Source organism: Ursus maritimus, unplaced genomic scaffold (genome assembly GCF_017311325.1).
Source record: "Ursus maritimus isolate PB19 unplaced genomic scaffold, ASM1731132v1 scaffold_12, whole genome shotgun sequence".
NCBI classification, from domain to species: Eukaryota; Metazoa; Chordata; class Mammalia; order Carnivora; family Ursidae; genus Ursus; species Ursus maritimus.
This window is the reverse complement of record NW_024423564.1, coordinates 67,065,313-67,091,570: the sequence shown is the minus strand read 5'-3', so window position 1 is coordinate 67,091,570 and position 26,258 is coordinate 67,065,313. Positions and strand designations below refer to the sequence as shown.

At 55.5% G+C, this 26,258-nt stretch overlaps 2 protein-coding genes across 10 annotated transcripts in view; both read right to left on the bottom strand.

Moving 5' to 3' along the window:
- Window positions 1-4,158: 4,158 nt before the first annotated feature.
- On the bottom strand, window positions 4,159-10,527 carry KNCN (kinocilin). The gene is made up of 4 exons (XM_040627342.1): window positions 8,046-10,527; window positions 6,897-6,965; window positions 6,167-6,241; window positions 4,159-5,146 (listed from the first exon to the last, which is right to left on the bottom strand). The coding sequence occupies exons 1-4, from the start codon at window positions 8,194-8,196 to the stop codon at window positions 5,067-5,069; spliced, it is 375 nt and encodes a 124-aa protein (XP_040483276.1). The 5' UTR covers window positions 8,197-10,527; the 3' UTR covers window positions 4,159-5,066.
- A 139-nt stretch (window positions 10,528-10,666) lies between these two features.
- MKNK1 (MAPK interacting serine/threonine kinase 1) overlaps window positions 10,667-26,258 on the bottom strand; it is a 32,814-nt gene continuing 17,222 nt past the window's right edge. For 3 of the 9 annotated variants that reach the window (XM_008699251.2, XM_008699252.2, XM_040627341.1), the window contains 6 exons: window positions 23,597-23,652; window positions 20,267-20,362; window positions 18,655-18,849; window positions 17,821-17,985; window positions 16,533-16,576; window positions 13,913-15,265 (listed from right to left, as the gene is read on the bottom strand). In XM_008699251.2, coding sequence (XP_008697473.1) covers window positions 15,031-15,265; window positions 16,533-16,576; window positions 17,821-17,985; window positions 18,655-18,849; window positions 20,267-20,362; window positions 23,597-23,652 — 791 coding nt within the window. In that variant the 3' untranslated portion in view covers window positions 13,913-15,030. Of the gene's footprint in view, window positions 11,563-13,431; window positions 13,732-13,912; window positions 15,266-16,532; window positions 16,577-17,820; window positions 17,986-18,654; window positions 18,850-20,266; window positions 20,363-23,596; window positions 23,653-26,258 lie in introns of those variants that run through there. The other 6 variants (XR_005834176.1, XR_005834175.1, XR_005834174.1 and 3 more) reach the window with 6 other exon arrangements.

Genomic DNA, 26,258 nt, shown 5'->3' with positions numbered 1-26,258 from the left:
GCTAACTCCAGCTCAACCCTCAGAGTGCGGCGGCCGGGCAGTCACTTCACTCGGAAAGCCTTCCCTAACTCCGCAGAGCAACAGGTCAGCATCCTCCAGCGTCCTGCCTGCATGCCGGCATTAGAGCCACCTGGCTTGCTGCTACCCCCGCAGTGGACTGCCTGACTGTCCCCAGGGGCCCAGGGAATGCTGCTTAAACAAAGGGCGAAGAGAGGAGTTGGTCACAGGGGTGTCCTTGCCTTCTTGGCTTCACCTGTGTCCTGGTTTTGAAGTGACTCTGTGTCTACTTCTGATTCCCTGATCACTTTGGGCCTTGGGAGGGGGTGGCTGTCAGCGGGTCAGGGACTGGAGGTGGGTCCTCGGGCAGATTCTCACCGAGTTAGAGCAGGAGGGGATCAGGGTCAAGCAGAGGGGCCCAAGGCAGCCATTGCATGTGGGATGTCCCCTTCTCCTGTTCCCCTCTATGTCTTGCTCATCTCTTTTCAGAGAAGTGTGTTCCAGGCTACAGGTCCCTGACCTCTTGTCTGGGGACGACTCCGTTCTGCCCGGGTTTTGGGCTGGAAGGAGGGTGTCCTGCATTCCCTAGACTCCCTTCCTGGCCGTCCTCTCCCGCTGGTATCCCCTTGGCCCCCCTCCAACCTCCCCCAACTCGTGGGGCTTTCACTTGCCTGAGCCGGTGGGGCGGACGCTTCTCTGAGCAGCCCGGGCCAGCAGGAGGGCAGGACCCCGCGGGCGCGGGGGGCCGGGGGCGTGCGGGGGTGGGGCTGGGGGGCGCGGGCCCCGGTTGTCGGGTCCCTTGCGGCCGCGGGCGGGGAGGCGCGGGCGGCGGGTGGCGGGTTCCGGGCGCCCCTCTCGCAGCGTCGCTGCGGCCGCCGGGCCCCTGGGCGCCCGGGCGGAGCGGCGTTCTCACGGAGTGTCCTCCCCTCTCCGGCTCCGCACCGCCCCTCTCCCCTTCCCTCCTCCAGGTCTGCGGCTTCTAGCACCTCGCACTGAGCTCCCAGCACCCCCGCGGTCTCCAGCCCGGACTTCGGGGCCTGGGATGCAGACGTTGCCACTCTGGAGCGAGGGACGTAGGTGGCACGGTTCCGTCTGCAGCCCCTGACGGATACCCCCACCTTCCTTGGAGGGGGCGGGGGTGGTGCTGTGGGGGCAGGGAGACTTCTCCGGGAAGGGGCTTGATTTCAGCCACCCTTCCTCAGTCACCGCCCACCAATCCCCCCTCCCAGAATGGGGTGTGGCCACGAGCCCCTTCCAGGAGGCGACACTGTCTCCCAGTGGGATCTGTAAGGGCCTCTTGGGGTGAGGGGTGGGGAGGGAGCACTGGGTGGGAGACTGAGGAGCTGATTTCTAGAACCTGGAGGTGTTCAGCTGGAAGAGCATCTCCTCCAGCCTCTGCCTTCATTCATCTGCTCATCCATTCATAAACCCTTCTGGATGAGGACCGTGTGCCCGCAGCCTTCCTCCTGACAGCGGGGCTGCCAAAGAGGCGCTACACTCGTCCTCTGGCTGCAGAGGGGGAAACGGAGGTGCAAGGCCCCACAGCCTCTTGCCCAGCACCCCGTGCCCAGGGCCGTGCGGGATGCCGAGGCAGGATGTGAGTCATCCCCAGATGCCAGCCCCAGCCTGGTCAGTCCTCCAGATTGGCCGGCAGGGCTGTGACCTCCAAGGGGCTGCTGGCACCAGGGACTCTCCACTTCGGTGTGTTCTCTGAACCACGGTTGACTTTCCCTTCAGCTGGCTAACTCCAGCTCGACCTTCACCGTGCCGCTGGGCCCTCACTTCCCTCAGGAAGCCTTCCTTAACTTCCCAAACCTGCAGGTCAGATCCGATGTCCAGGTCTGCATCCTCCACCTTTCTTCCCTTGAGGACCGGCGTTATATCCACCTTGTGGGGCCAGCCGGCCATTGTGGGGCCAGCCGGGCACAGCCACAGCTGAGGTCAGAACAGGGCTGTTGGACAGAACTGATTTCATTTACTGAACAGAGTCAATGTTCACTAGAACAGCTGGGGCCAATGACCTGTCCCTGCTCACACCTACTCCATGTGGAAATATTGGAGGGTTCCAGAGCTGCTCAGAGCTAAGAGAGCACTTCCTCCCCTAATTCGACCTCCCACACCACTCTGCCCGCTTGGCCCAACCTCACCTTCCAGAGCACGCGTGGGGAGAAGGCATAAGCTCCGCGTGGACCACTGCTGTGACAGGTTGAGGCATGGAGGGGGGGTTGGGGGCGAGAGAGACTCAGGAGGATGCATCTGGACGTTCACTTAGATTGGGGGAAAGGAAGTCGCAAGGATCCTATGAACCCCTGCCTAGTTCTTCCCCAACGGACTTAGGCCTTGTCTTTTTATGTGCTGATTCCTTAGGTTAGTCTGCTCTGATCCCTACACCGTTCTGTGCCGGGCTCTGCCAGGCATCGAAGATACCAAAGTCCTGCCTTGGGGAGGTCACGTTGGGGAAGGGTTGGTGGTGGGCCGAGGGGTCCCACTGTCAGGGTTCGCGTCCCCCACTCTCACCCCTTCCATCCTTGGGCAGCATTCTGGGGTACGTCAGGTGAGGATTAAGATGGGCAGCAGGAAGGGTTTCCTTATTGATCAAGGAGGGGCCCCCAGGCGTGAGTTACGAGTTCCACTGATGATGATGCTGTTGGGGGACCAGAGAAGGGGCATCGAGCAGGCAGGGGGGAGGGGGAGCAGAGGAAGTGCAAGGAGGGGGACTTCCCTCAGGCTGGAGGAACCACAGGCTCCACGACTGGCCAGCATTTATGAGTGGTGGCCTGTCGCACCCTGGCCAGGGGGTTGGTCCCTCTGCAGAGGACAGCAGCACGTAGAGGCTCGGGTGGGGAGAGAGAGGAGCCCTGGATACAAGGCCTGGCCGGCCAACCTCTCACCACAGGACTCGGTGAGTCCCTTCTTCTGGGGGCCTCAGCTTTCCCATCTGTACAATGACGTGGTCTCTGCCGCTCTGGTTTGGTTTTGCAACATCTGCTGCGTACCTGTGGGCCTGGTCCTCTGGCCTGGGCTCTCGGGAGGGGGAAGTAGACAAGGACCACTCAGAATAGTGTGGGCTGTGATGGACAGAAGCCCTGGGGCTGGGGGAGCACCATGAAGTCAGGGGAGGCTCCTGAGAGGAGGGGTCATCTGCACTGATCCTTGAAGAATGAGACTCTTCCCAGCTTGTCCTCGGCTCACAAAAATCGCAGGCCACCTGGAGCAGATGGCTCTGTGGAGGACAGCCACCTGCTCCACCGCGAGGGTGCAGGTGAGTGCCGCGCGGGGTGGAGGGCGGAGCCACGTCTTCTGCACAGCCACACACACCTGGGCAGGCCCTCCTGGCCCCAGACCCTGTGGGTACATGGGCCTTGACGTGGCTCTCCTGTGAAAGACTGGGGATTGTTTTTCCATTAAATTTAAGCCACTGACATTTTTTAAAAAAGAGTTTATATATTTGACAGAGAGAGAGAGAGAGACAGAGGGAGCAGGGGAGTGGCAGGCAGAGGGAGAGGGAGAAGCAGGCTCCCTGCTGAGCAAGGAGACCGATGAGGGGCTCGATCCCAGCACCCTGGGACCAGGACCCTGGGACCAGGACCTGAGCTGAAGGCAGACGCTTAACCGCCTGAGCCACCCAGGCTCCCCTAAGCCACAAACATTAATTGAGCACCTACTGTGTGCCCTGACAGTGACCAGAAAAGGGCAACATATGACAGGTTCTAGCAGGATTAGTAACTGTTTTGTGCAAAAGAAGCCTTCAGCCTGCCTGGCCGCTGTGGAGAGAGGGAGGACAGACACAGGGAGAGGAGGAGGAAGGTGTTGTGTTCAGGGGAATCCTTGGAACTGGGCCTTTCAAGGTGGGTTTTGGTTTTTTTTCAAAGCTTTTATTTATTTATTTGACAGAGATAGAGACAGCCAGCGAGAGAGGGAACACAAGCAGGGGGAGTGGGGGAGGAAGAAGCAGGCTCACAGCGGAGGAGCCTGATGTGGGGCTCGATCCCATAACGCCGGGATCACGCCCTGAGCCGAAGGCAGACACTTAACCGCTGTGCCACCCAGGCGCCCCTCGAGGTGGGTTTTTTTTTTTTAAAGAATTTATTTATTCATTTTTGAGAAAGAGAGAGTGCGCACAAGAGAGGTGAGGGGCAGAGGGAGAAGCAGACTTCCCGCTGAGCAGGAAGCATGACACGGGGACTCAGTCCCAGGACCCTGGGATCAGGACCTGAGCTGAGGGCAGATGCTTGACCGACTGAGCCACCCAGGCACCTGAGGTGGGGGCAGAGAGGAGTGGGAGGCCTCCAGGGGAACACAAGCCAAAGCTCGGAGGCTGGAATGTTTGAGATTGTTCAGGAGCAGTGAGAGGGTGGGGGACGAGAGGGAAGGCTGGAGGTCTTGTCTGGAGTCAGATCAGCAAAAGCCTTGCAAGGTGGAGTCACATGCGAGAGTCTCAAGACAGGACTCAGCTCAGGAGCCTCCTCCTCCTGGAAGCCTCCAGGTCGGGGCCTCACCTGGGCTCTGGGTCAGGGCAGTGATGATTTTGTCTGCCCAGGCGGTGCTCCTGGCTGGCTCACTGCTGCCAAGAGCCTGTCCCTGAGGAGTTACCCAGAGCTTTTGAGAACCTGGAAGAATCTGGTCCAGCCCCCCTATCTAGCCAGTGAGCTCTAGAGGCCCAGGGCCAGGCCTTAAGGGCTGAGGGATCCCGTCTGTGGTTTCTGTGGGTCTGTGGTTCATTGCTGTGGCCAGCCTGGAGCAAGAGACTGAGGTGGCCCCGCATTCCAGAGAAACCAGTCAGTAGATCAAAAAGGAAGGGACACCGAGCTGCAGTCCAGAGAGAAAATCCAGGTCAAAAGCCTGATACAGGGCCCCCTGTGGAACGTCCAGCGGGACCTTGCTTCAGGCCCTGCCCGGTGCTGCTACGTGGAATCCATTTGCAGGAGCTGTGCCCAGGCGAATGCAGGGCTGGTGTCTCCAGGGCCCAGTTCACCTCTGGTTTGGCCCGGGGAGGGCTGTGAGATCAGGGGAGCGGGCAGGCAGGGAGGGAAGGAGGGAGGGCAGGGTGTAGCCCCTCAGCCCCTGCCTCAGCCCTCCCCGGCCCCCCGGCCCCCTGGCTTCAGCTTCTCCAGTGTTCTGCTCACGGTGGACAGGCTGCTGCGGGCTCCTGGGGGGAGAGACCAGGACAGGGCTGCCTCAGGAGACAGGCTTGGGGGCAGAGCAACCCAGAGGGACCACAGGGGAGAGAGGGGAGTCCCAGGGACAGTTTCAGCTGCACTTCAAGAGGCATAGATGGAAGAGGACAGCAGCATGGTGAGGGCGGTTAGAGAGAGGACTCTGGGGCCAAATACCTGGTTTCAGGTCCGGCCCCACCACTTCCTAGTTGCCTTAATCTCTCTGTGCCTCAGTTGCCCCACATATAAAGTGGGCCTAATTACAGTACCTCCCTCGTATGGTTGTTTTGAGAATGGAACAAACTAATATATGTAAAGTGTTTGGTGCAGGGTCTGGAAGGGGACTTTTTTTTTTTTTTTTAAAGATTTTTTATTTATTTATTTATTTGACAGAGATAGAGACAGCCAGAGAGAGAGGGAACACAAGCAGGGGGAGTGGGAGAGGAAGAAGCAGGCTCACAGCAGAAGAGCCTGACGTGGGGCTTGATCCCATAGCGCCAGGATCACGCCCTGAGCCGAAGGCAGACGCTTTAACGACTGCGCTACCCAGGCGCCCCTGGAAGGGGACTTTTTATTGGGATTAGGCAGTCTGCCTGGTGGCAGACACTGTGGGCTGAGGCCATCTTTGAGAAACTCCTGCCCTAGAATTTTCCGGTGTGTGGACATGGTAGAGGAGGAAGATGTTCCATTTCAGGTACCAGCTCTCAGAGTTGGCTTCCATAATTGGAAAAGAGAGTGAAAACATAAACTGGGACATGGGACCTAGGGGTGGTCCCAGTGTCCATGCTGGGCACAATGGAGAAGGCCTGAGGTCAAACAAGAGGAGACTGGCTCAGCTTGGAGCAAGAAGGGTTTTGACCCACATGGAGGAACCGCCCAATCTGCTGGCCCCTGGTGACTGGGGACGTCCACGTCCCTTCTGCTTGTCTGTCAAAGCTTCTCCCAGGCTCCCACAGAGCTGCTTAGCCAGAGAGCAAAGATGGAAGACGGACTCTGGAATTTTTAAAACTTACCCTCTTTATTGCCATTGGCACTGGATCTTCCCTCCCCATGGTCTGGCCCTGGGTGGGGGTGGATTCTCAGGCTCCCTGTGGGATAAGACCACCCCAAGCCCCCTGGTTACTAAGCCATTCTCAGATCAAGTCCTGCTTTGGGAAGGGAAGTCCTCCTGCTGTCTTTGCTCCACCACCTTCCTTGAAGTCTCCCACATGATCTGGGCTGATTTGGGAGTGGAGTCGGAAGAGAGGGGCCCTTGAAGGGGAAGATGGCAGACTTTTCAAGGAGGTGGGCATCATGGGGAGAACTAGGAATATGTAAAGCCCCCCTGGATTGATGGAGATGGTAGCATGTTTGTGCGGGGCGGAGATGAGTTAAGGAGCTATACAAGGGTCCTGAGGTCTTAGGGGTGGTAGAGGGTGTTTGGGGGGGGCTCAAGGGATGAAATGGGCTTCTCTGGAGATCTTGGAGGCTTTGGGGGAGTTGGAAACTCTCTCGGGGGGAGATGGGGGATCTGGGTGCTTTGAGCTGGTTGAGGCACATTTGCAGCAACAGGCTGGAGTCTGCTGCACGGTAGTCATGGCAACGCCAGCATAACACACGCGCGCGCACGCGTGCACACGCACCCAGGAGCAGTCACACCCACGGGCTCGGCTCCACCACAGAGCGTGCCGCAGACGTCCACACGATGGGTGTCACACAGCAGCCCTTGGAAGAGGGCTCCGCTGGGCTGGGGAGAGGACTCACCTATGGCAGGCAGAATGTGGTCCAGGTTGAACCGAGCCTTTAGGAACGGGTAGGCCAAGATGAGGAGCCCTGAGAAGAGAGACGCAGAGGGGTTCTGTGATGGGGAAGGGCCTGCTTGGTGCGGGCTGTGGAGCTGTGGGTGGGCTGTGAGCCTGGGGCTGCTTTCTGAGGGGGCTATGGGTGTGCACAGGAGGACCATAGGGTGCAGGTCGGGACTGTGGGTGCGTCAATGTGAGCCTGTCCGTTTTTGGGAGGGGGCGGCTCCCCGACACCCAGCCCTGGGAAGGGGCAGGGAGTCGTGCCTCTGTGGGGAAGGGGCTCCGGGCTGTGAAGGTGCAGGCTCCCCCCAGGTGATCAGCATGGGTGGCTTCCTTCCTTCTCAGCCGGCTGGACAGGGCCCCAGCTGACATCACCACCAACTCTCCTTTGGCCCCCTCTCCCCTAGGGCAGGCCTGGGCACTCCGGAGCAGGCTCCTTCCCAGCCGGACGTGGGGAGGGCTGTGCCGAAGAGGGGACCCAGCCCTGCCCAGCCCCACCTCATCCTCAGACCAAGTGTCTGTGGCCTTTGGCGGGAGTTGCCAGGTATGGAGGCCAGGAACCCACCAGTCTGGTGCTTCTGGCTCCGCTTTTGGCCCAGGCGAGTGGGGAAAGGGGTGGTACTCGGCATCATTGTGGGGGTATCAGTGGGGCTGGCTCGGATAGATAGATGGACGGATGCCTGGACAGACAGATGCCCTGCCAAGATATACCAGGGAAGAAAAGGAAACCCTTCGAGTTGGATCCTACCTTGGCTCACAGAGTGTCCCACTGGGACCTCTGTCCTTTTACCTGCCCCCTGTCAGGCCACCCCCGACAGGCTGATGAATTCCACCAAAAACCCAAGAGCCCAGGGCTTGGAACCAGAGAGCCAGAGGGGGAGCAGCCAAAGAGGAGTGTGGCAAGCAGCTCCCCTATCCACAGAGTCCTTATCCCTGGCAGAAGGAACCTCACCCCAACCCTCCTGGGCCTCCCCACACCCCGACAGCTGCCTAGCTCACACCTGTAGCTTCTGTTCCTCCCCAACCAATTCCTGTTGAACCAGCCCTTCCCTCCGTTTCTCATTCACCCGACCATGGCCCTCCTCCCTCTCTGAGCCCGGCATCTGCTCACCCAGACCGGCGGCGCCGATAAATGTCCCCCCCACGGCGGCTGCAGCTTTGGACACGGACACGCCGATGATGATGCTGCCGGCCACCAGGCCGAGGGCCACACAGGCCAGCTGCAGGCAGCGGAAGTCTCTGCTGCTGATGGGGATGTCCATGCAGGCCTACCCGGGGTACTGTCAGCACCCAGGGGGGCCCTCCCTGGAAAGCCCTGGAGGTCTCGGTCCTCTTGGATGTGTCTTTGTTGGAACTCCACCTTCGGAGTGGGAATTTCTGGGCAGGAAGATTCAGGGCGAGTAACCCTACCCCACAGCTCTCCTAGGGGCCCCCAGCTGCACCTTGACCTGGGATCCCTGCCAGGTCACGCCAGCCTACTCTTCTTCCCGTGAAGGCCCCTGAATCTGGAGGCCACTCTTGGCGCTCTGGCCTGATCACATCCTGCCTTGGCTGTGAGAGTCCTGGCGTGCCGGGCCTGCCCCACCGGGTCCGCCCGTTAGCTTCCTCTCAGGAGAGCTTAGCCCGAGCTCCCCTGCTCAGGACATCCTGCCCTGGATGCCGGAGCCGGCTCAGCTGCCACTGGGCCTTGGCCTATTAAAGTTTAAAGCAGCGGAGGGGCTTGGTCCAGGGGACCCGGGTTCCTCGGAGCTGCAGGCAGCGGGGAGGGCCTGAGTTATTCATGAGGTTGCAATGTGAGCTGCTGCCTGTCCCAGAGGCCCACTAGGGCACTCCGCCCAGGTTCCATTGCTGGTTCCTGAGGGGGTGGGATGGACTGGTGGCTTCACGTGGGGCGTAGCAGCCAGGGACGTGAGGAGACTCCCTGGCTACACGCGCTGCTGTCTTCTGCCATGTGGCACATGGGGCTTCTGCTCAGGGACTCAGAGGCAGGCATGGGCGGGGACCTGGAGGAGGCTCAAGAGGCAGGAATGGTAACTGGGACAGGAGGAGAGAAAGAAGAATTCCTCTGAGTTCACTCTCTCCCCTTGCCCCTCCCCCCAGCCTGGGAACCCCTGGCCTCCTAGGGGGAGCAGGGTTGAGGGGTCCTGGTTTGAAGCTGATCTCAGGGGACCTCCTCCCCAGATAGGCTTGCTTCCCCTCCCTCTTTAGTTCCTCCCGGGACCCCTGGCAGAGGGCTGAGAAGGAAGAGCAGGGAGTGGAGGGGGTGGGCAGGAATGGGGTAGAGGACAACAAATATGGAGAGAAGGATTGGCAGGGACTGGGTGCCAGGGGCCAGGGTCAGCAGACTGGGACATGGCTAGTACGTCCTGACCTCCTCTGCCCGGCCTGTCTGACCTACTTGCAGGATCCACCAACTCAAGGCTGGACAGCGATAGCCAAGCCCAGCCCTATCCCACCCCTAGATCCAGCCCTCGCCACTAACCGCATTCTCTGGCCCTTGATGGATCCGGGCCTCCCTGACCCGAGTCTGGATCTGGTCCTATGCCTGCACCAGGCATCGGGGCCCAACTCCCAGGGTCCCACCCCCAGCCCCACTGGCCTCTGTTTGCGTGCCTCTGTCTCCCCACAATGTCTGCCGTCCAACATAGTCACAGCCAGGCCATGGACCTCTGCTGCCACAGCTGCTCCCTGCCCCTTGTTACTCCCCGTCTCTGCTGCTGTCCTTCTGCTGAGTGTCTGCTCGGCCCCCACTGTCTGGAGAGTGCCCCCTCGTCCTGCAGGACCCTACTCCGCCGGCCCCAGCTCTGTAAAGCTATTCCTGATGGTGCCTGAGTGGGTGGGCTGCCTACTGCTGCTCCCATGTCCCCATCATCTGTCCTCCTTCTCTGTCCCCTCTGTAGACTGTGAGCCCCTCAAGGGCCGGTTCAGGGAGTGAGCTCCACAGAATGCCTAGAGGGGCCCTGGCTTCTGAACACAAGGCAGAGCTCAGGGAGGGCTTGGCCCTGCGTGACCACCTCAGGTCAGCAGAGAGGAGGGCCATGGGCACCATGGCACCTCCGTCTCTAACAAGGGACTTTCCTTGGGCAAGGGTCGGGGCCTGAGAAGGCCAGGGTCACTGGACTGAGGTTCAGCTGAGGGAAGACACTGCCAGGAGGCTGGAGAGGGGCCTGCGCAAGGACGGGTGTGAACTCAAAGGTACGTGGCGGGGGGGGTGACTGCAGAGCACCGGTGGGCCCCCAGGCTGTGTTCCTGGCCCCCATAAGAGGAAGCCCCTGGAGGTGGGCATTCCCCAGCTACTGTGGCTGCTGCCAACGTCCCCTGTGCCTCTCTCCAGGATGAGGTCTGATTATTCCTCTAATTAGGCATCAAATGACAGCCCATGTCTCTGTCACACATAATTGATCCCCCACTGACTAGTTTTAGAAGGAGCTGTCAAAATAATTGTCTCTGAAAATGTGTTCCTGGGACGCTGAGCTTTGGGAATCTCAACACCTTCACCTCCATTAAGTGTTTGCCTAACTCTGGCTGGGCAGGGTGTCGGGCCGGGGGCGGCTCCCACACCGTCAGCAGGATGGGGCACCTCACACTGTGGGACCTGGGCCGGCCCCTCACCTCCTGAGCCTCACTTTGCCCAGCTGGTGAAGCGGAACGGAGAGGGCAGAGGCTGGGGTCAGGGAGGCCTGTGCATTGTGAGTTTCAGGTTCCAGAAGAACACTTTAACCTCCAAAAATGGGACCAAATTCTAAATAAGACTTATTATTTTTTTTGGCATTGTAAATCCCTCAAGGGCCCAGAGTCAGAGGAGGAAATACGGAGGAGAGACGCGTCAAACCATTTCAGTTACAAGATCACTGAACTACAAACCCATCCAAGCTCCTTTGTAGAATAGACGGGGAAACTGAGACATGGGGAGTGGAAGGACGGCCCCAGAGTCCGTGAGAGAACCTCATTGTCCAGATTCCATGCGCAGCTGAGAAATACTCTAGCTTTTCTCTGTCCTTAAATTTCTAACTTGTCCTATTTGAGGTGGGAGGAATTGGCAACCCCACCGTCAGAGGGAGACGTTGTGTTCAGTCAAGGCCTCCGTCTTCTCTCTCGTGACAGGGGGGTGTCATTAAAGGCGACTTGAAACCTTTGTGATGCCTGCTCTCCTGTTGATTGGAAATGGAGAGAGAGAGAGAGAGAGAGAGAGAGAGATGGAGGCTTGCGGATTCTTCCCTCAATACAAGCTGTTTCATCTGAAAAAGAAAATACAAGTTTGTCCTTGGGTGATGTGCTTCCTATAATAGGTAAAGGACATGGAAGCCTGAGCCACTAGAGGCCAATTGCCCCACCTGTTCCCCACCTCACTAGCCTCGGAACCCTCCTCGCTGAAGCCTGGGTCCCCTAGGCCTCTGGACTCTGGGTGGGTGGTAGGTGGTGGGTGGTGGGTAGGCCACAGGTCACAGCTGAGTTCTGCCGCAAAATCTGTCTTTGTTTCACGGCGAGGCCAGGGCTGGAGTGCCTGCCTATGCTCTTTCCTTCCCGGAGGCACCGAGTCCAAGGCTGGCATGTGGTAGGGAGGAAGAGTGGGTGAAAAGGCCTCGGTGTGGTTTAGTTCCGTTTATTTTCCTTGAGGGGTGAGGACCCTGGAAAAGAGCGTGATTAATGCACTGATCCCCTGGGGGACGGGCAGCTTTCCCACACTGTTCAGAAGCTGAACTCGGGGAAGTGGCTTCCAAGGCAACTGCTGCCATGGCAACAAGAGTGCCAGCTGAGGGGGGACCTGGCTCCTCGCTCCCCTCCAGACCTAAGCAGCTGGAGTGGCTGGCACGGGACCAGGGCACGGCTGTCTGGGAATGGGGTCTGGGGAGAGGCATTTAGCTGGAAGGGAGATGGGGCCCCCAAGAGCTCAGGCAGGTGGACATCCAGAGAGAGAAAGACTTGGCCCCTGTGCCCAGACCCCAGACAGGGGTCAGACAGGAGTCCTGATAACTGAATTTGAAGCAGGAGGCCTGAGGTCTGGGACATGCGGGCTGGCTAGGAGCAGCTTTCTCCTAAGGCCCAGTCCACACCTGAGCCCTAGAGCCAGGGGGACAGGCCGCCACAGTTCCAGGCCCCAGAGCTTCCCTCCGTGTGTCTGCCATACCTCCCCCTGCCTAGTAGAGCCGGGCACATGGTCTGGGCCTCAAAAAGGGCAGGGGACTTCCCAAGGTCACCCAGTGAAGAGTGGCAGAAGGACTAGAACCCAGGACCCCTGATCCCCAAACGCAGACTCTGCCCCTGGCACTACAGCTGTCCCTTGGGGCCAGGGACCCCAGCCCAGAGGGGCAGAGCAACCTGTCAGCAGGAGAACCCCACAAAGGACCAGAGGCCAGGCCCATCTGGAAAGCCCAGATCCATCTCCACCCACACAAGCCAAGGAAAGGGGGGAAAACTCATCTCCGTCACTGGCACCGAGTAGAGGGATTGTGCCCTGTGCTGAGGAGACAGCGACTAGAAGGACCGTCGCAGCCGCAGCCAACCCTTGATCGCACACCGGCCATGTGTGCCCGGAACTGCTCTGAACACTCTGCATTTATTAATCCATAAACCGCTGCCCTGAGACTAACTTGCCCAGGGCTCAAAGCTAGTTAAGCGTCAGGGCTGGCATTTGAAGCCAGTGGGTCGCAAGTGTCTCCGGGAGGAATCCCAGTGCTGTCTTCCTACCTGTACATCAGGGTCTTTCTCTCCTTTCTCTGCTCAGTTCTTCTAAGTGGGGTGACATAATGGTACCTCACCTCACAGGAAGGCTATGAAAATTAAATGAGATAATGCCGGGACAGCTCTCCGCCAGCAGCTGTTGCTTGCTTAGCTCACGACAACGCTATCAAAACCGCAGCATTGAGGCAGAGCCGTGAAGGATGATGGGTGGACCAGGGTGGGGAGGCAGGCTGGTAGAGGCCGCCGCCTGAGCAAAGGCACGGAGGCCTGAGAGCCAGCTGGAGCTGGACACAGAACAGGGTCGGGGGGAGCTTGGTCCAGGAAGCCTCTGGAAGTCGCCTCTCAGCTGGCCAACCCGAAGGACGGATCGGGCTGGGGCTGGAGTCGAGACAGAGCTCATACCCTGGTTCCGAGTGCCCAGGGACTGGGAGACTTTGGGCCAAAAGGCTCAGATTCTGTAGGTGTGTTTTTCCAGCCCATCCCTGTCCGGGGAGAAGAGGGGATGTGAGGGTGGTGACAGTTGCTGCAAAGGGAAGACTGTCAGCAGAAAGGATGTCAGCGTCCACACGGAGGCATCGATGCTGCAGGACGGCCCCTAGAGTAAGGAGCCCCTGACCCAACCTCCCCTCTCTCCAGGGAGAGAAGCTGCTGGCAGCACCTTGTCCGCTGCCCTGGCCCTCAGACCTCCCTCCTGCTCCTCGATGGGAACTTCTAAAGCCCCTTCCCGGCCCAGCCCTCCCCAGTGTGGCTCTGAGGGTGACACGGGACAAAGCACACGAAAGCCTTTTGCACGAGCAACACGAGAACCACGGGTATGAGGCATCATTTTCCTTTGTTCTAACTCTGGCAAGTCCTGGGCACACAACAGATCCTCAAGAAAGGCTTAGGGCTGCCCCAGACAGAGAGGACCTTTTCTCCTGCCCGCGCGCGTGGCTGGCCTGGCCACAGGGCACACTTACGACGGCATTTTTCGAAGCCGGTTTGTGTGATGGTGGCTGATGCCTCCTCTTCCACCTGCCGGGGAGACCCTACAGGACAGAGCTGTTTCTTACTCATCTCTGGGTCCTGGCACAGAACAGGAGACTGACAAATGTTGACAAACTTCATTTCCTCACCTAAAAAAGAAAAGCAGTGATCTCTCCTTCACCTTGTTTTGTGAATCCGATGAGGGGCTAGATTTAGAGGTCCCAATTAGGGGCACCTTCTCCCCACTGGGCTGGACTCGGCCCCTCTCCAGAAGGCCTCTCTCCCTCTCAGGTTTACAGGGGAAGAAAGGACCACCAGAAAGGCCACAGCTAGAATTTAAAACAGTTTTATTAAAACAAGCACACTGTATAATAGCATTGTCGTGTTGTGTGTCTGTGTGACTCGTACAGGCCCATTTTCTTTAGGCAGCTCGACACCCCAGCTTCTCGGAGGCCAGATGCGCCTGCAGGCTCTCTGGCAGCCGGCGGCCCATGGCTTGGACCAGGGCTGCCTGCGATCTGCGATCTGCGGCCACATCAGGCACGGAGCCCCTTCTAACGGCCCTGGACTGGTGCTGCCGTCCAGCAGACACAGCCTCTAAGTCACTGGTCATCTTAACAGCTTAAAACCAGTTAGAATAATAGGAAACAGCTGAATAAAACCTTTCACATGCGTGGACATTCAAGGAAGAGCAGCCGTGACATGCTCTGGAAAATCCACCGGCTTGCAGTGGGAGTTTAAAGTCCCATCTTTGCTGGAAGTGCATGGTTAAAAAAAACAAACAAACATTTTTTTAAACGAAATAATACGGACTTCAGCAGCAATTCCAAACAAGGAGGAGAATGATAAATGAGGGACACATTTTGGTCCCGGCAAAGAAAGATTACGTGCTCCTCCCGCGCCATAGACTGGAAGACTGATCTGGCCTCCTGAACTTGGAAGGCTCCCTGCCCTTTCCTGAATTGAGGGGATGGCTTTTCTCAGCCAAGGGGAGGACGTCCGGAGGACAGAGGAAGGACCAGAGGGGGTGGGGGGTGGGCAGTGCTGAAAGAGGAACGAGCCTCTGTCAACTGCCGCTTCTCAAGGCTGGCTCCCCGAAGGCTGCAGCCCCAGCCGCCCGCCGCCCGCCACCAGGAGAGCCGGCTGGATCCTGGATCTGCAGGCGGGCGAGCAGGTGGGCAGGAGCCCAGCAGAGAGATGTCCCTGCCGCAGGCGATTATGCAAAGTGACAACTGATTGCTTTCCTTTTCAAAGACAACCCCTTTGGAAGGAGCTTTTTCCTTGAGGACTCTGGGGAGATGGGGGTTGGGTGGGAACCTCCGGGCCCTCGCGGGGATGGAGCCACGGGCCCTCGCCGGGATGGAGACATTGAGCAGCTTCCTCCGCCTGCCTTGCACACTTGGCCGCACCCGGGCAAGCCGAGGTCCGTGAGGCTGGGCTGGAGCAGGTCAGAGTGCGGCGGGAGTCGGGCACGGTTCCGGGTCGCTGCTGCGGCCTGCCTGGGCCAGGGCCCTCCGGCGAGCCAGGCGTGACTTGCAGGGGGGGGAAAGCCTCACAGAGCAGAGGCCCTCGACCAGGGACTCGGACTCCTCTGCCAGCTCGTCTTCCTCGCGCTGAGAAAGCTGGCGGTTAAGGGCGATGGCCTCAGCCGCGAAGAGTGTCAGGTCCATCGTGCTGCTATTTCTACAGGGGCGGGCAGCACAGAGCAGAGGGAAGCGGGGCTCAGCGCTCTGGCTGGCCCGCTCCCGGACCCCTGGATGCTTTTTCTGGGCTGCTCCCCCTCGGAAGTTCTTGCCCAGGTTTGGAATCTGATTTCACTGAGGCTGGAATGCCTTTGAGCCTCAACTACGGTCCTTAGATTTAGGAGTTGGGACACATGCCCCTTTCTATTCAGAGAACCCCCTTCACACTCCCATGCTCTGCATCCAGCGGTCCCCAAAGAAGGGCCTGGCACATGAAGCACGCACCCATGTATCCCCCTCCCCCATCAGGGAGGGGAGCTTCAAGAGCAGAGGCTGTGCCTTTGTGTCTGAGTCTCCAGGGCTCAGCCCAGGGCTAGCATACAACAGGCATTGTGGGTCTTCTAGAGTGGACCAGAGGTTTGGGGCCTCAAGGCACCTGGACGGGGCTCTAGAGAATCAGACATGCCCACCCCGGGCAGCAGGTCACCCCAGTGGCGACTACAGTGATGTAAGACTTCCCTGGGTAACTCCCAGCACCTGGTCATGAGGTTGCTCCCTGGGGGTTCCCACAGTGTGCAAGCCCTGGTCCTTTGGGAATAAGGCAGTGCTCACTAGGAACATGGTCTAGTGTAAAAGGCACTAGTCAAACAGATACAGGTTCAAAGTCCAACTCCCCATGGCAACTGTGTGGCCTTGAATGAGTAACCTCAATCTCTCTATTCTCGGTTTTCTCATCCATAAAATGGGGTAATAGGAACACCTCTCTTTTAAATTTATCATAAAGATTATTAATAGAATCTCTGTAAAGCCCTTAGCACCAAACCTGGCGTGCGGTATGTATTTACCATAGAGCAGCCATTACTATTACTGTGTCTGGCCGGACAACTGGTCCTACTGCCTCACAGCGCCCCCTCCTGCTACTGGCACCAACCCGCAGCAGCAGGAGCGAACGCTGGGGTGAAAAACCTACAGGTAAGGTCTTTGGGCTATAAATGGTGATTTCTAGTTCGATGCAAGCAGATATGGAAACAGTTTTTCTCCTGCAAACGGCACCTGAGGGGCCTTAAAGGAGCTGGAGGGCAGGGGAGGCCGTCAGGTGGCAGCAGAGAAGAGGGGAAGTGGGGAGGAGCCCCATGGAGAAGGCAGGCTGGGGAGCCCCTTCAGGAGACTAGGCTCCTTGTCCCCCCCTCCACCCCAACGTGGCTGAGAGTTTGAGGGAAAGTCAAAGCCAAAGAGAGAAGGGCATCAGATGTGGTTGGAGCATTTACCTCTGGAGGACTTGCGGCGTGGGGAGTCCCCTTTCTGGAGCTTGCTAGAATGGGAAGGATAGACGTGGGGGTAAGCACTGCTCCCTCCTTCAAGAGCTGCCCGACCCACACCAGTGCCGAGTGGGTAGATTACTAGAGACTCCTGGCCCAGCACAGACACTTGGCCAAGCTTGCCTGCAGGGTCAGACTTCACAAGGAGAGAGCACGAAAGGACAGCTTGAACCCCCCTGACTCTGCATAGAGACTCACTCCCTTTCCCTGGCAGTCTTCTTAATCCTCCAAGACCCAGCTCGAGGGTCACGAGGGTCACGTCCCCTGAGAAGCATTCATTCTCCCACCCCTGCCCCCTCCCTACCCCTGTGCAAGCAGAGGTGGAATCTCGTCCTTTTGTGCCCCTAGCACTTTTGATAAACGTCTGTTACACACTATCCCATAATTTATTCCCTTGTCTCCCTCTCCCCACTAGAGTAAGACAGGGATTGGGTCTTATTCATCCCAGTATCGCGAGAGTCTGACATGGGTAGGTGCTCAGTAAAGTCAGCAACTCTTGGGTGGCTAGGAATCAGCCACTCAGAGATTCTTCGGTTGGGTCCCCCTGTAACATGGGGCTGGTAATGTTTGCTTCCTTCCCCTGGGAGGGCCACTGACGCTGGCTAGGGCCTGGCAGACCAATGACACAGTAAATCGCAGGAGGTCTGGCAGACCCCTTGGAGGGGAGAAGTCAGGTACCACGCCTATCTGAGGAGCATGGTTAAAAATGTTTTCTGGTAAAGACTTGGATCCTTTGTTTGGGGAAAATACCACCATTTGCCTTTTAGGCAAGCTGCACCCCAGGACCACGAGGAGAACTTTTGTGCCCCAAATATATCCTCACCGTAAGCAGGGAAGCAAGGCCCTGCTTCTGGGCGTTCTCAGCTCATGACATGTCTGTATAAGGGGAGGGTGCCACCGGCCCCAGATGCCAATACCAGGCTGCTTCTGAGACTGTGTGGCTCTGCCAGTGGTAGGATGCATGTGCCAAAACCCAGAGGCCTCTGTTCATTCCTGAGGGGCAAGGGTCAGAGAGCGCCTAGTCTGAGGCCAAGGTTACAGCCAAGTCTCTGACCAGTAAGGGGCTCCTTCTGGGGCTACGTCAGTGGCCAGTTCACTCTGCACGTGCAGGGACTGAAGATGGTCTCCCTCCAGCTGAGGTCAGCCGCCTGCGCTGCTGTCTAGTACTTGCTACTCTAAAAGCTTCCTCACGGCCACGCTACAGGCCTAAGGACGGGGACTGCCCCGGGTTACTCACCCCCTGCACCCACGGGTGCTGCAGAACTTGGGCAGCACTCAGTCTCTGCTTTGCATCTCGAACCAGGAGCTTGGAGATGAGGTCTTTGGCCTCGCTGGAGATGTGTGCCCAGTCCTTGTCAGGAAACTCGTACTTGCCTTCCTGGATGCTCTCGAACAGCTTGTTCTAGGTAAAGAAGATTCCTCCTGAGGCCACACTACCGGGGAATAAGCAGAATGTGCCTGCCATTGATTTGGTCACCCTGGGTCCCATCGGCCTCAGCTGAAGCTGCAGCTCGTGGCTTGGGGATGCCACAGGCCAGGGCCCTCCCCAGCTCCCCACTCCCCGCTAAGTCATCGGACCACACAGAATGCCCCTGTCAGAAAGGGATGGCTAGGTTACTTGGAGGGCTGGGTGGGTGACACCCGGGGAATGCCAACTAGGGAACGCAGCCCAAATTCCTTGGCCCTTCATATGGGGCCCATTTGTGGGCAACCTGTCAGGTTTCAACTCCCCCCCCGCACCTTACTCTTCTACCCTTCTTCCTTGTACCCATGCAGCTGTCTTTCACACCTCCGTGTCTTGGCTGGTGCTGCCGCTCTTGCTTCTATTTCTTGGGCGAGGCTCATGTTTGAAGGCTCAGCTCAGGTATGCTCCGCTCGAACAACTCTCCCCTGAACTCCCAGCTAAGCCTGTCTCTCTCACCCCCTGTCGTTGGCCCTGGGACAGAAGGCTCTAGAGACCCCCTTCCGGAGCAGAACCCCCCACCCCCTGCCGGCCCAATCCTGTTGGGCATCCCGCACGCACGCTGACCCCCGGCTGGCCCCATGCAGCGGGTCCCCCAGCTGTGCTCACCTGGCACACCCTGCAGACCTCTCCGCGGTCCCAGCCACAGTCGGTCCCACAGTGACCTACGAAGGGCGGGTAGCCGCTCAGCATGATGTAGAGGACCACGCCCAGGCTCCACAGGTCACAGCGCTTGTCGTAAAAGGTGGCCTCGTCCCTGAAGACCTCCACCACCTCTGGGGCCATGTACTCTGCAGAGCCACACTGTGGGGACCAGGGTTGGGAGGGGAAACGGCAGAGAAGGGAGAGGCTGTCACAGGGAGGGGAGATGGTGAAGAGCAGAATGGAATGGCACTTGAGCAGGAGGATGGGGCCGCGGAGCAAGGAGCTGCCAGGAAAGCTGGCCAGAGGGCTCGCCTGATACCACCACGGCACTTCAGAAAGCTGGGCTAACTGAGCATCTGTCATGGAGTCCTAGCATTCCCCACGAACCAAGTCCAGGTCACCTTCCTAGCTTTCCAGGTCCCTCTCCAGTAGGCAGAGGCTTACTGAGCCACCCAGCTGCCCCTGTAAAACAAGGAGCTCTTAAAGTGAAGTCCTGCCAAGCTTCTCTGCCAGCTTAGACCGAGGAGGTATAAGAATTTAGAATTAAGAGTCCATCAAAGCTGGGAGAGCTCAATACAAATCCAATCTCCCCGCTTCTCCCATTTATAAATGGGAAAACCAAGGATGAGGATGGGGCAGGGATTTGGTTCAAGCACATCAGTGGTAAACCCAGTACAAGAATTCAGGATCCTTTCCTTCCATCCTTGCATAGAAAATGCTGATAAAAATAAAACAAATTCTTTTTGCTTCCCTCTTCCTTATTGCAGGCTTGCCAAGAGAGCCCTCCCTGGCCCCCAACACACATAACTAATTAGATGGGAAGACAGGAAGTGGAGAAAGGACATTTTCCGTGTTATTGGCAATTAGAGCTAATGACTTTGAGAACAAGGTAGCTCAGTGTAGTAAAAGCTAATACAGAAACATTTCTAATAATGTCAATTAGAATAAGACATAAGCATATTGAAATGCATGTCTTAACAAAGGTTATTAGGAAAATTCACTTATGAAGCATGCAAATCTCAACAGACTCATCACAATTACAGTACATGGAGTATGGACAAGAGATGTCTTAGGAAGAACAGCTCCCAGCCGCACATCTGGGCATGAAATGTGAAGTGAAGGAAGCAACAGGATAACTCAGGCAAGCGAGCCTACATGCGGAGAGCTGGGGCCGCTCAGTTCTGGCCACAGACGGCCCACACTCCCCACCCTCCATCCCAGGGGCAGGGGCTGAGACGCCGCCAGGGAGAGTGGGACTCCGAGCTATCGTGGGCTCAGGGGCAAAGGGCTGTCTTTGCCTGGGTAAGGAGTTCTCAGCCTGTTCCCACAGATACAATTTGTCTCCTCGCTGGCCGAGGACCTGCCCCAAACAGACAGCTCTCCCTTCAGCTTCATGAGCAACGAAGCACGGACAGGGTGGGGTGGCTCACAAAACAGCGGCCACGTGACAACTCAGGCAGGGACACTCGGCTTTCCTTCCTCAGCCCTCTGTTCTGGACTCCAGCTTTGGGCTGGGGGTACCCCAAGGGTGCAGGAGCCCTGAAGGAAGTGGTACAGGGTGCCCAGCCATACATACTGGAGTGGTCAGCTCTGGTGTGGTTATGGGGGTGCAGGAGTTGTTCAATTTCACCCCACTGCCCAAGTCAAAGTCACAGATTTTCACTGGAGACACCTGAAAGGGAAAGCAAAAGGCAAGGGTTACAAATATAAGAAACCCAAGGGCACGCGGAGACCAATGGGACTGTAACACAGTCACTCAGCCTCCCTCACTCCCTCCCCTCTCACTCGCTGGCTCTTGCACACTCTCTCTCCCTCTTTGGCTGCCGTGCCAAAGCCCAGCTTTATCTGTCACGTCGTGTTTACTCTCCTTGGGTGAATCAGAAATCACCTGAGGATCCATCCTAAGGTGTCCCCTGCCCCACACTCTTTCCTCACTTCCTAAGAGAAAACGTGTGTGCTACGTGGTGTCAGACTGCTGTGCGCTTAGTAAAATGAGGAGCAAACCTGTGGAACTCTTGCCCACAAATGACAAAGGATGGCGTAGGCTGCAGAATCAGAGAAGTATGTATTCCTGAAAGACTCCTTGTGGCCCATTCAGTGGAGGGCACGACCTCAGGTGGCTTGGGGTGACCAACTCCTCTTTGCTTGCTTGGGACTTTGTTGGTTGCAGCACTGAAAGTTGTGTATCCCGGGAAACCCCTCAGGCCCAAGCAAACTGGGAGGGCTGGTCACCCAAACTGGGTGTTGCCCCTGAAACCACAGACAGCGTGAGTCATCTCTGGAGCCAACCAGGAGGGCACTTGGCACGGACGCGGGAGAACGGCCTGCGTGGTGGAAGCAGCACAGTAAGCCCCTCGGAAATGCTGGTGGTGGGAGTCCTGGCTCAGCCACTGACCTGCTGGGGAAGCCGAACATCTCTCAATTTCCCTTCCTCCCTTTCTTTCTATCCTCTCCCCTTCCTTCCTCTCTTACACCCTTCTTTTTCACTTAGCTTCTCTTTTTTTTGGTGATAAAACATATATAACACAAAATAACCCACTTTAGCTATCTTTGAATGTGTAATTCAGTGGCACTAATTACATCCACACTGTTGTACAACCATCCCCAGTATCTGTTCCCAATACTTTTCCATCATCCCAAACGGAAACCATCAGGTAGAAACCCCCCAATCTCCCCTCTCCCCAGTAACCTCATTTACTTTCTGTCTGTATGAATTTGGCTATTTCGGATGTTTCATTAAGTGGAATCACACACTATCTGTCTTTTTGTGCCTGGCTTATTTCACTTAGCATACTGTTTTCAAGGTTCGTCCATGGTGTAATGTGGATCAGAACTTCAACTGTTGTGTGGCTGAACAATATTCCGTTGTATGGAGGGACCACATTTTGCTTATCCGTTTACCTGTGGACGGACACTCGGGTTGTTTCCAGCTTTGGATGTTGTGAATAAGGCTCCAGTGAACACTGATGTTCAAGTTCAAGCCTCTGTATTCAATTCTTTTGGGTATATACATAGGTGTGGAACTGCTGAGGGGTACGGTAATCCCGTTTAGCTTGGCAAGGAACTGCCACACTGCTCTCCACTGCGGCCACACCATTTCCCATTCCCACCGGCGGCAGGTTCCAATTTCTCCACAGCCTCATCAGCATTTGCTCTTCTCTGTTTTTTTCCTCTTTTTAAAATTCTAACCATCCTAGCAGCTGTGAGGTTGTGTCTAATGTTGTTGTTGTTTTAAGATTTTATTTATTTATTTGAAAGAGAGAGAGCATAAGCAGAGGGAGGGCAGAGGGAGAGGGAGAAGCAGACTCCCTGCTGAGCAGGGAGCCTGATGTGGGGCTTGATCCCAGGACCCTGGGATCATGACCAGAGCCAAAGGCAGATGCTTAACCAACTGAGCCACCCAGGCGCCCCTAATGGTGGTTTTGATCAACATTTCCCTAATGACCAAGGATGCTGAGCATCTTTTCATACGCTATTGGCCATCTGTATACTTTTTTGGGGGAAATGTCTATTCAAGTTCTTTGCCCATTTTTAAAATTGGGTTGTCTTTTTGATGTTGGGTTTTAGAAGTTCTTTATATTTTGGATATTAAACCCTTAGCAGATATATGCTTTGCAAATATTTTCTCCCATTCTGTGGCTTATCTTTTCATTTTCTGGATAATGTCTTTTGATGCTTGGTTGCTCTTAGTTTTAGTTTTTCAACCATAGAAAAAGGGCAATAATCCTGAGCCATTAAGATCAAATGAAAGGACAAAAGCCATGAAAGCGTATTGTGATCCTGAGGCAAGAGAGCAGATCGGAGCGTCTGTGGAGTTCTGGGGTCAGACTATGTTAGCTTTAATCTGTACTACTTACCAGCTGAGTGATTTGGGGCAGGCTTCTTAATCGACCTGGGCTTCGGTTTCGTCATCCATACAATGAGAATAGTAATAGTACCTACCTCATAAGATTTTATAAATACTTCATAAAATAAGTGTAAGTGCCTGGCACAATGTAAGCACTCAAAAAATGTGAACTATAATTATTAATAATCATAATGATAATGGTGACAAATTATAAAGTCTTACGCCAGAGCCACTGCAGGAAGTCACAAGATCTTATTTGAGCTAATGGATTACTACTCCCCACAAAAGAGCTGTAAGGAGCAGCTTACACTCACACTCACTCACAGCCGTTTCTATGTGTGGGCTGTCCCTTAATTCAGACCAACAATGTGTGTTCATACATACGCACCCATATGCATACACACAGAGCCTTGAATGTGCGCCAGCAAAACCACCAGGGTTTTGCTCAATCCCTCCAAACAAACACAGAATTTGTCAAATTCTTATATGCTTATGGAAGTACTGACGCTTCCATTTAGTAGTAGGGTAAGGTAAAGTTTAAAATAGGTTGCATCTGTTTAACACCCAATATCCATGTTTGCTTTTTAACGGGCACCTTTGGAAATAAAAATGGAAACAGAAACCCTTTTCAGGAAATTGCTTCCTAATTATGACTTCAAGTGGTGGGCACTCGCTGGCACTTTTACCATAGCATAAACATCCTTTTTAGGCAAAGATTTGCTTCACAGAAGATTGAGTTGTTGTTTATGACTCACACCAACTGCTCTAAAGACAAGTGCACCGGGCTAGAAAACATACATTTCGTGCAGGTCACATGTATTTTATAAACTCTCAGGTGTAAGCCAATCACACTGTTGATAAAAAGCAAAAAAGAGCCAGGGATTAACCCGACTTGGAATGCAGAAACACTACACATTCGGTCTAACATTCTCACGTGTCCATGATAACTAGCGCGGTTGGTACCTGCGGCCCAGAGAACTGCTAACGCCTAGCTGAAAGAAGAGGCGGCTTCCCCACATCAGTGTAAACTGTGACCCCCAACAAGTCAGCCCGAAGTACCTTTTCTGGAGACTCACACAATATATTTTCCGGCTTCAGGTCACGATGAGCGATGCCTGAAATGACAAAGAGCAAAGAAATGGTTAACATATGCACATAATTATCAAACATTCCACACACAATTAATTTTTTCCAAATGCTGTTGTTCGCAGATTAATTCCCAATTATGGTACATTAAAAAGTCAACGAGCTGCAGACGGCAGAAGTAACCAGAGATGAACCAAAGGCACAGTTGATTCTGCAAGTTCTTTGGAAGCCGAAGCTTTAGAAGCCGGGCAGGGATAAGGAGGGTCTAAATGAATCCCAGCTAGCTTACCTCTCAGCCCTGCAGTGACAACCAAGAATAAGAAGCCTAGTATGAAGCGGAGTGAAGAGCTCCGCACATGGCCATGCTTGGAACCGCAATGCAGAAGTAATCAGTGCCTGTTTAAGAGCCTCTCAGGGGGCGGAAGCTGCTCTACCTCACTTCTCCTTGTGTGGCTGACTTAAAAAAAATGATTCCCTACGTGGGATTCCCTGCGTGTTCAGAGGACCACGTGTTAGTTAACAAATCTTCCACAGCTTGTCCGATCCCCTTCTCTCCCGCCCCGCAGGTCCAAGACAGTCCTGTCCGGAGGACAGCAAGGACTGCCTTGGCTCGAGGGTGCTGTTCTTAAGAGACACCTCCCTCCCCTGCATTTTGCCCAGACCTCTTGAAGGAGACTGCAGACAGCAGCCGACTCCATGAGGGGTTAAAAGCTGCTGACCTGGCCAAGAAGGCACCTGGGGGAAAACCACCTTCTGACCAAAGACAGAGACAGAGAACCAACTCATAGGGCATGGTGGACACAGAAACTCCATCCCTTTTTCCTCCTGCAGAATGCACAATGCAGAGACAGAAGGGCTGGAAGGTTCGAGCAAGAGCCAAATAGCTAGTGCTCAGAAGTACTGGAAAGTAGCAGAGGATTCATGGAGTCATAGGGAAAAGCAGAATCTGCTTTCCTTAAACTCCCTCAATGACCAACTTCTCAGGCCGCCCTCCGATTCCCCACTACCAGGCCGAGGCCCAGCCCACCCGAGGCACTTCACCAGGGAGGGAAAACCTGAGCTCCAGCAGGCTAAGTAACTTCATCAGTCACCTAATTGAATGAGAACCCAGAGCAACTCAGTCCAGGCTGTACAAATTGAGTCGGGCTACAGCTTGCTGCACTAAAAGTGAAAGATATTTTCCATTACAGCAAGTGCTCCCACGGAAGGATCACGAGCCACACATGTAGCCTTGCTCTCCAAATAGGTGCCGATGGCCCAGTCGTCCCCCAGCCTGAGAACTGAGTGCCATGCCGGAATAATGGGCCTGCCTCTGTGAGAGCACCGGCCATCGAGCTACTCTGCTTCATTTCCCAGAGGTTAAGCTGCAGCGTGTCCAGTATTTAAAAGTGTGGTGCTTGTTTCCGGGCTGGCCCATTCCTGCCCAATCCATCTTCCCAGTGTGAAGTTATTTAGAAAACAGCCAAGTTCAGCTAGAAATTGTTTTTCATCCCAACTTCAAGTCACACGGGCAGCTGGTCGGCTAGATGTTAGCAAGCCCTTCAGAACTCCTAACACAACCAGCTCTGTTTCCTTTAGTGCCTTCTTCTACTAAATAAATAAATAAATAAATAAATAAATAAATAAATAAATAACAAAACTGCCTCTGCCCTTCTCTAACGTATGGGTCTTGCAAAAAGCATGACCCAGTTTTGCAACCTGCAGAGGCAGCTTGGGGAACAGCTGTAAATCTCTGTCAAGCAGGTGTTACCCGCATGCATCCCGGCTTTCAGAAACAGAAGTAGTGCTATTCATCATGCTGGGGAAAGTACAGACACCCCTCCTAGGAACTTTCGTCCCGTGTGCAAGTCAGGCGCCCCACATGGCCACTGTCAGCGCGGAGATCTCCCTTCAGCCACGGGAGGAAACGAGGTAGGGCCAGGGAGGCTGAACACCCTGCACACGTGCCCCCCAGTCTGCACTGCGCTGCTGGCATAAGGTGGATGCGTGCCCAGCACGCCTACAAGTGGTCTTGGGTGCTCACAACCTATGTGGCCAGCCGATATCCACAATGGGGAAGGGAGCAGAGCTAAGTCACCAGTTATTCAATCCACCCCCATCCCTCACCAGACAGAAGGCTTTATTTTAAGGGAATTAATATTAGGAATAAAAATGCTTTCTGTCTGCTGGGGGGGGTCAGGGCAGAGGAAGGAACACTCCTGCAGAACTACTATGTGCTGGTCACTGTGCCCCAACTGTGTTATACATACACGATTCATACACAGACCCGCAAGGTTCCGTAAGCGAGAGAGAACAGTGCCGCACGCTAACCAGAGCAGCGTTAGCTACTGTTGATGACGTAATTATCTCTCTTCTCACCATAACTCTCGGGTAGACCTCATTACCGAGAGAGCACATAGCTGGTAAAAAGGTAATGCTGGAATTTGTTTTTCCACGGCACTGCTGTTAGGCACGTTTTAAAAATCAATTGTCAGACATATTTATGGAAATACAAAAACAATTTGTAAAAAGATTTAATTCACTATAAAAGTTCTTAAACAATCACTCCTAGATAAAGGGACCGTAAACTGAACTGTAATTCGGACAACAGCAACCTGCAATTTACCATCATGTTGTTCAAGAGACCTCAAACTTA